The 18452-nt window shown below is 44.4% G+C and overlaps 1 protein-coding gene across 1 annotated transcript in view; it reads right to left on the reverse strand.

Annotated features, from left to right (window-relative positions):
* Window positions 1-18452, reverse strand: part of dnah9 (dynein, axonemal, heavy chain 9) — a 186307-nt gene that overhangs the window by 38640 nt on the left and 129215 nt on the right. The window contains exons 62-67 of the mRNA XM_085760635.1: window positions 17894-18016; window positions 15458-15662; window positions 9268-9432; window positions 5457-5597; window positions 2581-2751; window positions 2268-2390 (exon numbers count right to left, since the gene is read on the reverse strand). Coding sequence (XP_085616761.1) covers window positions 2268-2390; window positions 2581-2751; window positions 5457-5597; window positions 9268-9432; window positions 15458-15662; window positions 17894-18016 — 928 coding nt within the window. The remainder of the gene's footprint in view (window positions 1-2267; window positions 2391-2580; window positions 2752-5456; window positions 5598-9267; window positions 9433-15457; window positions 15663-17893; window positions 18017-18452) is intronic.

Here is an 18452-nt window from a genome sequence, read left to right on the forward strand (position 1 = left end):
AACCAGTGGGGGTTTTTATTGTGATACCCCAGCTGACAGATGCCTCATCTCATCTGCAAAGAACAACGGCGTCACGCAAGCACAGCCTCAAGCAGGTACAAGTACATACACACAGATGCAGTGTGTAAGCTGTCTGCTGGTGCTGAGGAGACGAGACCGAGTACAGGGTGTCATGGAAGGAAAGCTCCATGCGGATGCACGCGTGTTGTCAGAGGAAGCGGCTCTGCTCGGCTCGGCTCGGCTCGGTCTCCGACTTCAATTCAGTCTGACTTTGTGTAATTACCACAGGCGGTTGGCAACCTCTCAGCCCCCCGGTGACGGGGGAACACACAGGGTCCCGTGGGATCCCTGCTCGGCTAATATCATCAAGAGGGGCGAGCGATCAGAAGATCTTATCCTCCTTAAAGCTTTCCAACTGATTATGTTTCCAACTGCGATAAGAAAATCGAGTGACAGAATTTGATTAGCAGCGCCTTAAACATTCACAGCGGTTGAGTGCAGTTGGAGAAAGGCCGTCTCGGAACTCTCGGAGGGGGTTTAGGTTAAGTTAATATTCTGGGGCGGTACAGATTGAAAAATTCATGAGCATGAGAGGCTAAAAAAACACGCTGCCACTGCTGCTGCCGCTGCTGCTGCCGCTGCTGCCGGGGTTTAGTTTGCCGCTAAACCGATCTGACAAGCGAGGGAACCTCTGCCGCTCCACGTCCACGAGGCCGCATCGCCTGACGTCTGTCCTTTAAGAGGAGGTGCAGGTACGGCCCAGCTTAGAATGAACCGGGGCCACGGAGCCTCCCTCCTCCCCCCCAAGAGAATCACATGCTGTCACACTGGAGGTTTGGGTGAAACAAAGAAAATAGACTTCAATTACGCCGCAGACGCCTTAAGTGCGTTCTGGGTTTAATGCGGAGCCGTTGCCGGGAGACTCGGCTGCACAAATTGCATCATAAGAAGCAACTTCAACATGCTGCACAGAGCGGCCGTGGAAAGTGCTGAAATAACTGGAGGGAGGCTGCGGGTTTCGTTCAGGCTTCTCACTCATGACAGAGTGGAGACGTAGCAGTCAATTAAATTTTTTACAACCTAGACTCTTTTTTATATTATTTTTTGACGTTTCAACATTAGGCTGGGATTCTAAAAATGGAGCTTATCTACAATTTAACACTCTTCATGTATCTTTTTTAACACATCTCCAGGGACCCCAGAACCAGAGCTCAGTCTTTATACATCAACAAACTCCTCTGGTTGGATTTTGTTCAGTTCTTGGCAGTAAAGTTTTGTGCTGTTATTTTCCATTGACATACAAACTCTAGTTACCCAACTCCAAATATGATGTGAATATATAATATATCTAGAGCTGGATATTGACTGATACATTTTAAATTGCTATCACAGACTAATTTCACAGCATCTTAACAGTGATTAACGTTTTAGTGTGACCATGAATAAGGTCAAATTAATTCATATTTCATATTGTTTTATCTGAACAACAGTGCAAAGCAATTGATCAATTTGACTTTATAATTATCATCAGCCACAGCTGTAGCTGCTGTATCACCATGGTTACAGCATCATCCGTTTCATTAAAGTGATCCTACCTGCTCACATATGAACACTTAAAGGGATAGTTCCACATTTGGCAAATTGCCCCATTGCCATAATCGCTATAGTCATAGGAGTAGGTTCCTTACCTTTAAAATTGTCGGTGCAAGCTATTTTTAGAACGGCGGAGCAGAGCTGCGAGCTGCTCAGAGCTACGCTATGGAGGCTAATGGGATTTCTTGGTTTCCTTCATCAAACTCATCAAATACACAATCCAACAACTCCAAAACGCTCTGGTGGACAAGTTGTGACCTGCACATTCACCACGCTGTGAGATAATAACAGAACGTTACAAGACGGAGTTGTTTTCGAGGCAAATGCAGAGGCTGCTTGAAAAACTGCCCGAGACGGGAACGTGCATCAGCGGAGTTTATAATTATTTTCTGTGTTTCCAACAAATATATGTTAATTTTATTATCCAATATTTATTTCCTGTCTTTTTCTGATCATATAGCTTTTTCTACATTCATATGACACCACTATAGAATGAATATTCTGAAAGCCAAGGTTGTCCTGAAAAAAAGAATGTCAATTACTTGATTGTGCATCACAGGACTGAGGTTTTACAAGCAGTAATACACAAGGAGACCAGGCGAGAGAAATACCATAGACTCTGTCAATTACAGAGTAGAAGAAATGACTACAACTGCCTCTGACTCTCTCCCTACCTTGATCCCTCCCCAGGAATGGTTGGAGAGGAAATCCACTGGTGATGTTACACCTGGTTGGACAGGGTATCTCAGAAGGAAGTCCAGCTCTGCAGGGTTTATTTCTTTATTCATGAGCAGGATCTGGGGGACACAACAAACAGGAAGCACTTTGAATTTTTTTTTTAGATTTATTTCCAGCTCAATCCATGTTTCCTTTCCAGCCGATTAGACCCAGACAGGGTCGCTGGTCTCGGGAGCGGGCCGATTCGATGGCGAGCTCGTTCTCAAAACAAACCATGCAGGAGATGAAATGGACCTGCTGCTCTCCTACCTGGAAGGTGAGCTGAGCGATGTACGTGAGCTTGTCACATTCAAACAGGCCTCTGGTGGTGTACTGGTAGACTGAGGAGGTGATGCTGTCAATTAGGTTGGACAACCGCTGCTTCAGAGCCTGGTCTGGCTCGGCCTTCAGAACCGCTCTCTGGAAGACCACACTGAACGCCTGAGGACGCACAGGAGCAGGGAGAGGCTCTGACATCAGGCTGCAACAATGCTTTCAACTGTATTGTGTTCATCAATAAAGTGGAGGGTGTTGCCATTAGGCTTCAGTTATAAATTGATTATCACTTAGTCAGTGTCATTTACTTCTCACATGATGGATTTAATGCGGTTTGTTTTAAAGACAAACTGATCGATACGACTTTATGAACAGCTCTAACACATGGATGTGTTATTATACTGTCACCAGTTTAAATGTCACACACTGGACCTTCACTGGACATAAAGCAACACTATGTAGTTTTTTGACCTTAAAGGGATAGTTCAATATTTTGGCAAATCGGTCCATTGACATAATCCCTATAGTTTTAGGAGTAGGTTCATTACCTTTAATTGTCAGTGCAAGCTATTTTTAGAACGAGACCTGCACATTCACCACGCTTTGAGATAATAACGAAACGTTATGAGACAGAGTTGTTTTCTAGGTAAATTCATACTAAATCGTTCCCGTCGTGGGCAGTTTTTCATCAAACAGTCTCTGTATTTGCCTCTAAAACAACTCTGTCTCGTAACGTTCCGTTATTATCTCATAGCGTGGTGAATGTGCAGGTCACAACTTGTCCACGGAGCATTTTGGAGTTGTTGGATTGTGTATTTGATGAGTTTGATGAAGGAAACAAAGAAATCACATTAGCCTCCGTAGCGTAGCTCTGAGCAGCTCGTGGCTCTGCTCTGCCGTTCTAAAAATAGCTTGCACCGACAATTAAAGGTAACGAACCTACTCCTAAGACTATAGGCATTATGGCAAAGGGCCAATTTGCCAAAATGTTGAACTATCCCTATAAAATAATGTTTCTGAGCTCATTGAAGTGGTAGAAAAACAGTTAATGGGATGAATGGTGCAGGTAGGAGCACAGTGCCACCGTGGTTCTGGTACACAGCAGTTGCACTAAGCTCCAGAGACGGAGCTCAAGCCGAGTCTCCCTGCTCCTCTCACCCACACACGAGGGCCCTGTGCTGGGCCGCATGGTCAACCAGCCTCCCCTCCAAAGTAAACCCTCTTTACTTTGCACCAGCACCAGCATGGGCACCAGCAACAGTTCAGCACGACCACACTCAGGCTGCAACTCACTTCAGTGAGTTAAGAAACATTATTTTAAGGCCGAGAAACTACATAGTGTTGCCTACACACTAGACTTTTAACACTAGAACTCTGTTTTTCTATTTGTAAAAATCCAAGAACGACCAAAACCAACAAAGTTTGTCTCCTACAACAAGTTACAGCCTGTTCTACTGAGCTCCACTGACGAACCACTCGTGTCTTCTTGTCTGGACTTGTGTTTTCTGTTTTATTTTTGTAATCACTTATGAGTTTGTTGTGGTTTTACTGCCTTCAAGTGTTTCTCATGAGTATTCTGAACCTTGTCTTCCTCCTTGTCAGGAGCCAGAGTGCAGTGTTGTTTTACTCTTTGCTTTATGTTATATTTTAGCTCCTGCATTTAGATTTCAGGTTTTTACTGCCTGTCTCCATCTTCTGTCTCCACCGGTGCCTCACCGCTCTGAAAACCTTATAATGAATCATTGAGCTGCATCGGCTCCGTCTCCGTTGGCTCCTGTCCTCTGTGTTCAGGTTGTTCTGCCTTCTCACACAACCAGAAAACATGAGGCAACATCAGCATTAACTCAGAGTTGTGTATCTATCTGATATTCACCCTGTCTGACTTTCTGGACTTTGGCGTTCAGTGGGTTGATCTGGAGCAGCGAAACTCAACCAGAACAATAAAGTCAAAATGCTCCAAACTCTTGGTCGTCTTCCCTCAGTGTGCTTACATTTCTTCAGTCATAATTACTCTCTGACAGTGATTAGTACAGATTTACATGTTCAGTAGGAGTCGGTGGACATGGAGCTGAGCGACAGAGGCAGCGTGTGGCAGTCATTTTAAGAGGAGGATTAACAAACTGTTGGTTTTGGTCTTTCTGTGGGATCTGTTGTGAGCCTTGTCCTTGAAAACCTGGGCTGTTTGCTGATGTGCAGGGTGAGCTCCTGCGGTGGAGCGTCTTCTTTCAATGGGCTGTTAAACAGAGAAAGTTTAGCTCAATCATCCTTGAAATTCATGTTATAAAGATTGGACTTGTGCCCGTCTTCAGGCTGTGATCACGAATCAATTTCTTCAGCACGCCGAGTATTGCAGGTATGACGGCCAGACGGGCGCGTAATCCTCTGAAAAAGTGCTGGAGTGTAAATTGAAACCTGGCTAAGAAAAAAAGAATAATTGTCATAATCTTCCACTCTGAGTGTCATTTCTGTCAATTTCCTGGTCACACTCTCTTTCAACCTGATGTGAAGAACACCTGCAATTTATTTCATTCACAAGGTCAAAGGTATATAAACTGCGAATGCGTTTTCATTTGATTATGCTGGGAAATAACTCGGGCCGGCGCGGCTACCTGCAGAGTCTGAGAATGATTGCGAACCATATCTCAGGCTGCCTTCTCTCAGCGCTCGCCGGCTGACAATATGAAAGACATTACGCTCTACATAACCACATTAGGGAGCCACAAACACAATAAAAGCAGGGCAAAGAGCATAAAACACGGTGAGCAAATGGAAGAAGGAGGGGAGGAACAGAGAAGCCAGTGTAAAGAGGTGTCTCACTGGGGGCCCCGAGAGGCGGGGAGGAAACACGGTGGGTCAATAGACGGGGCTACCTTGAGAGAGAACTGGTACATGGGGTGGATTTTATTGAGGTCGTTCATTATGAAGTACAATAAGGAAGCCCGCGCTGCCGCCGGTCGGTAGTGCTCCCGAGCCTCATTGATTTTGGCCTCTGTCACCTTGGCTTCTTTCACCTACAGTAAAGACGGTGGAGACACAAAGGAAGTCACACACTCACACACATAAACAAAGGAGTACATCTGCACAGATATGCACATGCTCATCACTCAGCTAATGATGAAATTGTGCAACACCCAATAAAAAAAACAAACAACAAAAACAAAAAAACACCCTCCAGTGAAGAGCCGAGCGATTCCAATTTCACGGTTCCAGCCAAAATGTTCTCACACTGCGTGCAACACGACAATTATCAGACTTTTTTTGTTGTTGTTTTTACCAGCAAATGCCGGTGCAATTATGCTTAAGAAGGAACATCTGCAAAGGCAGCGCTCATCTCCTCGCTGACAGAAGGCTCACATCATCATCATCATCATCATCATCATACAGTACTTTCTTAGAAGAGGAGAATCAGAGGCAGGCGGAGAGAACACTCAGAGATCACAGCATCGGATTCACTGACCAAAGGAATGGAGACACAAACCAGTCAGAGAGAGAGAGAGAAATGTTGTCTCCTTAGATCAGACACAGGCAGAAAACAAGAAAGCTTTCTACATCACTCACATTTACATTATGGCCTCGTCTTAGCATCCAGATGAACATATTTTGTATATTTTGTCATATCTGTCCCTTTAATCACTCCTCCCTGTTTTGGTTTGACATAGTATGTGGAGATGCTTTTATCCACAGCTTCAGTGACTGAGGGTCTGGCCATAGGGCAATGTGGGCACGGCCTATAGAATAGAATGTTTTTGGTCGTCACTGCTGGGAAAATCCATGATCACTGAATGATCACCGATATAGACCTATACTGTATATACTGTATATATATACACTACCTGTCAAAATGTTGGACACACCTTCTCATTCAATGTTTTTTCTTTATTTTATCACTTTCTACGTTATAGATTCAAACCAAAGACAAAACAACTATGAAAGAACATAGAGTATATGGAATTATGTAGTAAACAAAAAAGTGTTAAACAAAGCAGAATATGTTTTATACTTTTGATTCTCACCTTCATGAGGGCGTCACCTGGAACAGTTTTCCAACAGTCTTGATGGAGTTCCATCAGTCATTCTGTGGTCCAGCTCAGCCCAAACCCTCTCAGTTGGGTTTAGGTCAGGTCACAGATAACACTTTGTTTTACGGTAATTAACTTTTGCGTTTACCATATAATTCCATATGTGTTCCTTCACAGTTCTGATGCCCTAAGTATCGATGTAGAAAGTGAAAAAAATAAAGAAAGACCATTGATTGAGAACGTGTGTCCAAACCTTTGACTGGAATTGTGTGTATTGTAATGTGTGTGGCCTCCTTTTGGTACCAGTCTGTCACTTGCTTCAGTGCAGCAGCACCTTCTCCCTCTTTTCTGACTGTTAGCCCCGCCCTACTGTGTTTCACCTCTGTCCAGTGGTTCCGTCCTTCCCTCTGTACTTTGGCCTGTGTCTGCTGTGTCAGTCACAGCTCCCTAATAGTCCACTATGGAGGCGGTGTGACATTTTATAGCTTTAAATAGCAGATCAGGTTCCACTACTATGGACTGTTTGTAGGGGTTTATATCGTTCTCTCTCTCTCTCTCTGACATGAAGGAGGGACCAGAGGAGCAGAGTGGGCGGCTGCTGTTGCTGTCACATTAGCGATATGTCTGACGACTGCTTGGGGGTGAATTCTTCTCCCATTTGGTTCCTCTTTGACAAACATGGTCAAGAATGTTGGTTTTGTTGTTTTAATTTCTTAGTTTAGTCACTAGGATGGAGATCACCGGTAGTTCACATGTCAGTTTTTGTTTGTTGGGGTAAGATGAACTTCACCTCTCTTTTTGTTTTTTGTCTTCTTTATTTTTGGCTTGTGCTTGTTCTTACATCTCAGTCTGGTGTTGTTTATGCTATAGTATGTCTTTTTGCTAGGAGGTCGTTAAAGCAGCACTGTCCAAATGTATAAAGTGGAATTAATATACCATATATAATGCTTTCATATTGTTCCATATAAAGTAGTGTAGAACTGATGGTCACTGACCAACGGATACAGAGCCTTCTTGCATCATACACCGCACTGCACTGAAAGGAAGAAAAAACTCCCAGGATACTGAGAAGAGCTCCCTCTGTGTCCTCTGTCTTCTTTATTTCCTGTTTCTGTTCAGTCTTTGTTTCCACAGTTTGGACTTCCTCAGTTTTATCTGTCTGTTCCTCAGTTTTTACACCCTTTCACATCTAAACCACCTGTTGGCTGTGGTTTGTACTGCATCTACAGACGTAGGAAAACCATTCCACAGTGTCAGTATGAACACAACAATCTGGACTGATAGATCCAGTTCTCATGTTGTGTTGATTGTGTCATTCAGACAGGCCTTTTTAAGCCACATGGACTGGGGTATTTACTGACGCATTTTACGGCGCAGGCTATAACATGAAAGTGCCTCTAGCTTGTTTTAAGCTCTGACCTTCAGCCACATTCTTGCAGAGACTCACTCCTGCTGCACTCTCTCCCTGCACGTAGCATATTTATGCTGTAATTTAAGGGTGAATAAAGGAACAAACAGTAACAGTAAATTGTTATGTAAGTACTAACTACTTTAAAGTCCCTCTTAAACATTAAGCTGTTCCCCCTTCTCCTCTCAGTGTTCTTAAATCCCCCTTTAATGTATCTATAGTACTTATATATGTCTATACAAGTACTATAGATCAGCCTTTCTCAAAGTGGGTGCCGCGGCACCCTGGGGTGCCGTCTGACTGCGTCAGGGGTGCCGTGAAAAAAATTACCACTTCTGACATTTCATAGAATACATTCTTTTTACATATAGGCCTATGCAAAGGGGCCGTGTCCACCGGACGCCCTTTTAGCCCGCCCTCGGCGGAAAAAAAAGCTCTCGGGGCTTCTCTTTTTTTGTCGCGGCGCTCAGAGCGCTCAGAGTTGAAATAATCAACTTTTGGAACAGCGCCGCACTTATCAAGCGGCTCGGATGTGAGGCGGCTCGTTTCTGCAGTGTTCAGAAAGAGAGAGAGAGAGAGAGAGAGGGAGAGAGAGGGAGGGAGAGAGAGACCGCTCCGTTGGTCACGGGTACTCAGAGCAGTGTGTCCACCGGACACAGGACGCTATGAAAAAAATGTCGTACAGACAGGCACACATCACGAGTCACACCCCCTCCTCTCTCCGGTGATCTGTGTCCGCTCTGTTCCGACTCCGGTGCGTTTGATGTATAAAAACACTCTGCAGTGACAGGGGGAAACTCTCTGATTGTTCCTAACGGAGTCAGAATGGAGCGGAGACGCCGGTGGATGTTCATTTGAGCGCGTGCCTGCGCTGCGCGGATGTAGACCTTTCTCTCTTCCTCTCACATTGCGGATTATTGTGTGCGTGTGCGTGCATGTAGGCTACAGAGGCACCTGTGCACCCTGCATTTACAGTTTGTATTATGCTCTGTTAAATAATAGCCTACTGTCCCATCTAAATAAACAGGACATTTAGCCTACATTTAGGCTGCAGTGTCATTTTGAATTACATTTTACACAGGGGTGCCCTGAGATTTTATTCACTTTTGAAAGGTGCCCTGACTGAAAAAAGTTTGAGAAACGCTGCTATAGATGATATACTGAGGCCCTTTATCTGATGAGCAGCATCACTGAAGTTTGTGGATCTATCATCTTAAACACTGAAGGAAAGTGAAGTGATGATGAAACAAAAACCTTCTCTTCGATCTCGGCGGCGGTGCGTTTGGACGTCTCCAGGTTTTCCACCAGCTCGATGTCGCCCAGGAAGTTGCCTGAAGCCGAGGACAGACGAGACAGCAGGTTGTCCTCCAGCGTCTTCAGGGTGATCTTGAAACCGTTCTGCTCCTTGGTCAGGTCCAACTGAGGAAAAATACGGAAAACATACATAAAGTTAAAGGGATAGTTCAACATTTTGGAAAATTCGCCTATTACCATAATCCCTACAATTAGTAGTGTTGTGTTTATGGGAAATGTAGTGTACTCAGAGACTGACCAGGAACAGAGCTACAGGGAGAACGGCTCTGAACAATAGGCTATACAGTTACCTCATTCATCGCCGGCCAAACTGGCCAGTATGTTTTTATGGATACCCGCCAAGGTGAATTTTAACCGGCATTTGACGGGTTGGCAGTTGTTAAAGGGATAGTTCAACATTTTGGCAAATTCACCCATTGCCATAATCCCTATATTCATAGGAGTAGGTTCAATACCTTTAATTATCGGTGCATGTTGTTTTTAGATGCTCAGCGAACACAATGAAGGCGAACGGTACTTTCACCTTTCCCTCATAAAACTCATCAAATAGTACACAATCCAACAACTCCAAAACACTCTGGTGGACAAGTTGTGACCTGCACATTCACCACACTATGAAATAATAGCTGGAACTACATTCCGGACACGGCTGCTGGGCGGAGTGACTTCAAAAGTGCAAGTAGTTTTTGCTTTATGTGTTGTAATGTTACATAATCATACATGATTTTTTCACAGCGTGGTGAATGTGCAGGTCACAACTTGTCCACGAATGTGTTTTGGAGTTGTTGGATTGTGTATTTGATGAGTTTTGAGGGAAAGGCAAAAGTATCATGCGCCTCCATTGCGTTAGCTGAGCAGCTTGTGTCTCTGCCCTGCCAATCTAAAAACAGCTTGCACCGATAATTAAGTGTAATGAACCTACCCCAAAGACTATATGGATTATGGCAATAGGCGAATTTGCCAAAATGTTGAACTATCCCTTTAAGATCCTTGGCTTGTGGGCAGTTTTTTTTTGTCTTTCCTGGTCTTATGGTGGTGGTCTGAAGCGGTGGGGGACGGTGGAGGCGCGGGTCAATATGAGGACATGAATACTGAAGGGCGCCTAAAAGGCACAGCTGATCAATATGCTGTGCATCAGTTATCCAGAGCCATAAAGGAGGCGCTGTGGGCTGGATTAGCCAGCTGCCGTCTGGGTGCCAACATCAAACCTCTGCTGAGCGACCTCAGCCTCACTGTGATGAGACCGTCGATTCCTGCAAGAGGGGAAGTCTCACACACACACACACAAACTGAGAATCATTTGCTACACTATGGATTTCATCATCAACCTATGCAGGCATCACACACACACACACACACACACAGGGTTTTCCTCACGCCTCAGCATATGGATTAGTGCACCCCATCGTCTAATAAAGCTTCAACTCAAACTGTTTCTTTCCGTCTTTGTTCTCGCTGAAAAAAAAAAGAAAAAAAACTAAAGCGTCTGAGAGAAAACTTTCACTTTTTCAAAGCCGACATGCGAGAGGCGCGGGGAGAACAAAGTCGACAGGGGCAGGGCCGCTCCTCTTTATTGCTTCATCCTGCTTTGTCCTTCATTAGAGCTCCTTGTTTCTGCTCAATAATGACTTTGCTTTATTGAGTTTTCCCTTAATAGAAGCCTCTGCGACCTTTTGAATTGTTGTAATTAGGGGAGGGTGGGCTGTTGTGAGATTTGCCCACTCCGGTGTCGTCAGTAACTGATAATAGCGGCGTTTTTTTTTTTTTTTTGAGTGGCATGATTACTGGGGGGGGGGGGGGGGGGGGGGGGGGGTCAGAACCGTTCCTCCTCCCTCTGGTATAATGTTCCTATGACAAAAAGGAATACCGAGCCTGGATGGCGCTGGGGGAGCACACAGTTTAAGAGATGACACCGCTTAATTGCTCTCTTTATGACAGTATTTCCTATTGCGGTGATGAGAGGTATTTTACACCATTGTTAAAACTAATTGAGCCTCCGCCTTGTTAAATCTCACATTTGACGTTATCACCCACTCCGTAGTTTCAAAGTTCTTCTCTGTCAAAACCACACGGAGCGGGAAAAAACCTTGGCATTCTAAGGAAAAGCAGCTGATTCCAGTGCAGCGAGGACGTACACGAGCGGCGGGCGTCGAACCGCCGAGCTCCGCCCTGCGTGACTCAGCTGTGACCTTCTGCTTGGCCCGGACTCGGTGCTCTGGGGGCGGGAGAGGGGGGCAGAGCTATCCACGCTAAAACATTCCCAACTGGATCCAGTAATGAGTCAGTTTTTAACGATGAGCTTTCCTCTGGCACATTGTACTTGTAATTACCCTTGCTTGGGAAAAACAAACAATTAACCAGTCAGCAGAACAGCCTAATTGGAATTAAAATGAGATATTATATCTATCATTTTTTTTTTTTAGGCAAATGATTACTGAGTGCCACGGAGCGGCCCTGTTAAGATACTTTGGGAAGTGGAGCATTTTAGCTCTCATTAAAGCCGAGGGGATGGGTAGGAGTTGTGGGAACACACACACACACACACACACACACAGATACATACACATGAATAGAGGGAGGAGCAGACAAGGTAGTAATTGTGGTAAAAGGCTGAAGACTGATCCCCCTCCTGTGCTCGCTCCAAAAAGGCAACTTGACATTTTAAGCTCCTTAGCCCCGTCGTCTGCTCGCTTTAAATGAGAGCTCTTTCACCTGCTCGGCGTCTTACGGCTCGGCGCCGACGCTAACCTCATTAAAGGTGTAATGGCGCCGAGTCACTGGGAGAATACAAACAGGTAGAGCGCCGGCACCGCGTGCTGCTGCTATCAGTCTGATGATTGTTATCGGCCCGGGTTGTTTACCCACAACAAAAAGCCATTCAGCTCCTCAGTGTTTTGATAGGAGCGCGCACAACAACCCCCCCACACCCCCCCAGTCCATCCATCCCCTACCCTGCACCCCCATCACCCACCTTCAACTTTCAGTGTTAATTAAAATGATAAGTGAGTTCCAGATCTTGTTTTTTTTTCCCCCTCACCCTCCGATCTCAGTGAAATGCTAATTAAACAAGCTTCATTAAATCACATTTCACTTCTTCTGCGTTGGATTTTGCTGAGGGGACATTAGGCTTAAAATAACTCGGGCGTTTTGGTGTTTCTCCCCCCCCCCCCCCACTCCTCCTCCTCCTTCCATTTATTAAAAATGCTGATTTGTCCGTGGATGAAAAGCCTACAGGTCTGAATAAAACGTTGCCTTGCAGAGGCCCCGACACAAACTAGGACGCCTCTGGGAAAAACCATCAAAATGCAAATAGCGGCGTGTTGGAGTAAATCTTCCTGACTCCTGAACACAGTTCCCACATTATCTAGTGTTCTGATCTCAGACTCTCCACCGTAACACACACACACACACACGCTCTGAGTGGAGAGAGACTTTTGAGTTTCCTCTGCCACTCCACTAACAAGAGGAGCATTTAAGGAACAGTGGAAGTGTGTGGATGTGTTGTCAAATTGCTGCGGTACAGTAAAAGCCACCGGCCCCGATCCGTTTCAAACGGCTCACATGAAAAGAGCAGATTGTGTATGAAACGAGCGAGAGGCATCATTAGGCGCCGAGGCTTTAATCAGGTGGAGTTTTTGCTTAATTACCAACATTTACATTCACACCGCGCTGCGCGGACCGTACTGCGGGTATCGTAACTATCTGCTGCTCATTACGTCTCCGAAGTCGACTCTGCGGCTGTAACTGTACACAGTGTACTGAGCCGGCCATTAACTCTGACCAGCTATGACAGCTTCAGGCTGCGGCCGCTGACGGCCACTCTGATCAGCCGAGTGGAACGGCAGATCTTCTCCTCCTCGCTGTCGAGGGTCGGGGGTCCGCGCAACAAAGGCGATCAATTAAATTAAAGGAGGGGAAATGGATCTCAAAGCGCCGGGTGTCTGCCTACTGCTTTGATGCTGGAGAGGTGGATGTGGCAGCGCCAACATAAACGAGTCTGACAAAGTGATAAAAAACCAAATGAAACTCCCTTGGGGATAGCATCAAGACACAATTACACAATTCCTGGAGCTGAGTGATAAATGGAAGAGTCACAGGAACAGTACCCAGGGTGAAGGTGACATGCTGGTAAATTGTTAGTACTTCAGAAATAATTAGATTTTCTTTTATTTAGGATTAATGGATTACTGCCTGTACGGGCGATTGTTCATGAACGCTACGAGCGATCACGTCCAAATATAAATAAATTGGCTTTTGATGCTTTTCAGCTCATCAAAGTGTTTATTCTCTCTTTAAGGCTCTTTGTTGCTTTGGCTTTGAATAAAGAGGTGAAGTGTTTGCAGCAACAGGAAAACAGAAGGAGGACCAGAAACAATCTCAACCCAGCTGAATGCCGACAGTGCAGGAGGAGACTGTGTCTGACATCAAAACACTGAAGGGAGGGATATTTTGTTGAACAATGGAGTTCATTCATCCAGCACAGTTCAACACAACTAGAAATTGTTTTTGGAGCAACACGAGCGACAGCGACAAAAATAAAAGGTCCGGTGTGAACGCACCTTAACAGTAGCTGGGTAACACACAATATTCCAATTAGAATCGGTTTCCAAACTGAATAAAAAATGCTCCATTATAAACACCTCAATCAGAATAAACAGGCTCAAACTCAATGGAATTTCATTTTGTTTCAGAGGGATAGAATATTCGATGAAGAGAAAAATTATCTCATGTAAAGGCTGAAACTAGATGGCGACGGCGTTTTGGGGGCTTGAAAACGCGAAAAAGTGAAACCACCCTCCAGAGTGGAAATCTGAAAAACGCTCCGCCGTTGCGTCCCCATGTAAAGGGTGAAAACGCAAAAAGTCTGTTCTGATTGCTACGACCTGTGGAGGGCACTGAGGGCAGCGTTACGATGGCCGGCGTACAGCCTGCCGGAAATCAAGAAGAAGAGGAAAAAGTTCTGTGTTGTACACAGGCTTGGTGGTGTTGTGTGGCACACTGCCACCTAGGCGCCGGACGTGCATACAACATTGAATTCCACAGACTTTTGCGTCACCGTATGCACGCGGATTTCCCCATCTAAACGCAAAATAAAAAGTGAGAACGCAACTCACTTTTGCGTTTTCTGTTCAGATCAATTCTGTGTTGTCTGGTTGTGTTGTTTCTGAGCATACTCCGTCTCCACGTAAACGCAAAATTACGTTTCTTCACTTGCAAATGCTTGAATAAAAGTGTCAAAACAATGAACAACTACTGTGCTGATCAGACGATAGATCTCCATCTTTGATCAGTGATCTGATCATCAAAATTAAAACCTAACCAGAGGCTGTTGAAGCTCTGACTCAACTTGGTCCGACTCATTAGCACTGATCCTCAGCCTGAACCCCCCAAAAAAAACTGAAAACTGAAAAGTGACCTGAGTCATTTGTATATATGTTGGTCGAGTTGGTCGGCCGTGCCCGTTTGGAACTCTCTGTGCATGTCACACACTGTAAAACACCCATTCTGAATAAATGCAGTGGCAGATGTAAACACCAGATCAGAACAAAGTGACATGTAAACAGTTGAACCAGAATAAAAAAAGTCTGGCTGCTGTTTCAATAACACATTTGAAAAGGGAATCTAGTGTTGTGATCACTCTTGAGCTCAAGACTCACACACACACACACACACACACACATCCTGGGCCCCAGCCTCCCTAAGTGAGGGACCCAAAGCCCCATAATTATCACACATTCACTTAGTTTGGCGTTAATCAAAGGCGCCGGCTGATTGTTTTGGATTCTCGGGGCCTGGACCCTGCAGCCTCTTGTGATGTTTCCTCGCCGACGCGCGCCGTTAAAGCCGGTTAACGACGAGCGGCGGCTGCGTCTCTAAAGGTAGACTGCTTCTTTTAATTACACCTGCACAAAAGAGATGTGAGGAGAAGGAGTCAAAGAGTCCGGCGTGGAGCGGCTGTTTGTTCTCTGATAGCACCTGAGGAGAGCGACAGATTGGGGCTTTCATGTTCGCTCACGTTTCGCTTTTACATTCCTGAGACATATGATGAGAAGAGATCCGTCGCCGCTTCCTCTTTGTTGTTAAACAGCCGTGTCAGCGTTCCTCCCCGCCGCCCCTGACGCGTCCTCACCTTAAGCTGTTCCAGGTCGGGTCTCTCCATGCTGACCACGGCGGCCAGCAGCTGGTCCTCCAGACCGTCCCTGGTCACTGTGAAATCGATGAGCGTGCACTGGGCCTGCAGCTCGGGCTGGTAATGAGGGCTGGCCAGCTTGGTGTGCAGGATGAGGCGGAAACCGGGGTTGTACTCGCACTCCTTGTCTCCGATCTTTATGTACCTGAGCAGACAAAGGAGCGACACAGGCTTTTGATCATTGAGGCAGGATAAATGGAAGTAGAGGAAGCAGAGCGACCAAAACCTACATCACACAATGGAAGCTGACATTAACAGCAAAGCCACAGTGTTCTGCATCTGGAAACTGGGACAAATTCCCCTGAATTCAGTGGAAACCATCCTTCTTGTATCCGGTGTAGAAATGTTATGTCACTATCATTTGATAATCTATATTTTCTCTCTGCTTTGTCTGTGGCTCTCAGCCTGAACCCCTGTTCCCATTGTAGGTTTGTGAAGGTAGAGTCTGTAGGATTATCCTAAAAAATAAAATATAGACTTAAACTAAAGAAATCCTGCTTCATCATCACCTATGGGCTTCTACTCATGTGTGGTGGTGACTGTGTCTGCAGTGAGCACAGAAGCCTAGGGCATGGGGGCCGGGTGGGGGCGCCGTGGGTGTAAATGTTAGTAGAGTAGCAGAAAATAGTCAAATGAGAACTTTGAAGGCCAAAGTGGAGAAGGTTGGGTGAGGTTTTCATATAAGCCCTTTTGGCTTTCATACTTCCCCTTCACACATCCCAATCTTAATGATTGTTCATACTATTTTAAATGATATGTTCGTGCAAAATAAAAAATAAAAAATAAAGGTTCCATGCTGGGCTCTAAATCAAAGGGGTAGTTCAACATTTTGGCAAATTCGCCTATTCCCATAATCCCTATTATCTTAGTAATAGGTTCATTACCTTCAATTGAACGGTACAGGTCCCCTGTCCCTCATCAAACTCATCAAATACACAATCCAACAACTCCAAAACATTCTGGTGGACAAGTTGTGACCTGCACATTCACCACGCTATGAGATAATAATGTGACATTACGAGACAGAGTTGTTTTCGAGGCAAATGCAGCCGGAACTACATTCTAGACACGGCTGCTGGGCGGAGTGATTTCAAAAGCGCAAGTAGTTCATCATACAAGAGTATTTGCTTCATGTGTTGTAATGTTACACAATTATACATATACATATATCTATATATATACAATATACGTTTGATGAGGGACAGGGGACCTGTACCGTTCACCTCATATGACTATAGGGATTATGGCAATGGGCAAATTTGTCAAAATGTTGAACTATCCCTTTAACACCCGCCAACTCGTCAAATGCAGTATCAATAAAAACTTACAGTACTGGCCAGTTTGGCCGGTGATGAATGAGGTAACTGTATAGCCTATGGTTCAGAGCTGTTCTCCCCTGTCAGTCTCTGAGTACACTTCATTTCCCATAAACACCGCACTATGATGCATCATAGTCATACCCAAATTAAATGTTGTCTTTACAAACTGTAACATACAAACTTACAGACTCTTCCTTTAAAAACTGCCCCAAAATATACAGTTGTGTTGTTGCAGAGTCATTTCAAACAGCTGGATCACAGTCTTTAACACCTGTTAATAGTAGTTACTGGAGTGAGCTTGAGTTCTCAGCATGTAATGGGCTTCTCCATTAGTTAACAGACTTTTACACTCTGCCCACTAACAGCGTAGTGAACACACACTGCTGCTATAAAACTCCACAGCAAATTCTGCCCATCTCTCTGTGGAACTCAGTGAATACGCCACTAATGGGTGCATGTATTTATAGAAGTAGAGTTACATCCAGTAACTACCTTTTTTTATTTTGTACATGCTCCTGCAGGGGTGGTGATCTGGTTTAAAGCTCTGATAATCCTTTTGGTCAGAGTCTACCTCCTGTGTCTGCTCTGATCTTACAATCAAAGTCCTGACTGGAAGTTGTGATTTGTATTTTTCTGTCACTTTGACTCTTCTTTCAGCATTTCTCTGCTATTTGCTATTCTTCACCCACAATCCTGTTTTTTATGTTTGGAAACAGAATCAGACTTTCTGCCTAGATAATAACTAGTATATGTATTTGTTTGTATGGTGCAGTTTTTTTTATTAATGAGGTTATTCCCATCTCTTCCTAAAGTGGAGGCTTGGTTCATGTGGAAACTTCCGTTAAACCACTGAGACTTAACGCCTTCATTTGGACTTCAGTGACCTCATCATTCCACCCTGCCTCAGTCCCTACCTCATTATTCATTTCTCCACAAGCTTATTTATCATTCAATACCTTTAATAACACCTCTGAGTTTCTACCGTGACCAAAGGAAAAATGGTAAAATTGTGACTTAGATAAGAAAAAGTTTCTGTAACGTCTAAGAAGTGTCTCACCTGCCCTTCTTGATGGTCTCTCTGCCCAGTAGAGGTCCAAGAACAGGATCCACAGTTTCCTCCAGGTTCTCTATCAGGACCACGTCTCCTGCTGCCAGAGCTCTCTCTATAGCATCCAGGTACCTTTCAGAGCAAAACAGCAGGAAAATCTTAACACTTTATTTGACGCCTATCTCGATAATGCATTATAACCATACTTACAATGAGTTATGATGCAGTTATAGCACTATATAACTACAGTTATAAACACTCTTAAATGATCATAATGCTTTATAACAATAATCATAACACACTATAAAGCATTTTATCATGACTTATAAGGTCATGTATCATAATACGTTCGATAATGCATTATAATATAGTTATAATGTGTTATAATTGGCTTAGAAATAACAAGTGTATAACTATCATTATAAAGACTCATAAATTATCATAAGGCTTAATAACAATAAGCATAACACATCACAGAGCATTTTATAATGGCTTATAAGGTCAAGTATTATAATAGTTATAATGCTCTATAATGTGCATTGTCAGCGATTTACTAACAATTATAATG

Source organism: Trachurus japonicus, chromosome 19 (assembly GCF_045865225.1).
Source record: "Trachurus japonicus isolate A0001 chromosome 19, Traja_1.0".
Taxonomy (NCBI): Eukaryota; Metazoa; Chordata; class Actinopteri; order Carangiformes; family Carangidae; genus Trachurus; species Trachurus japonicus.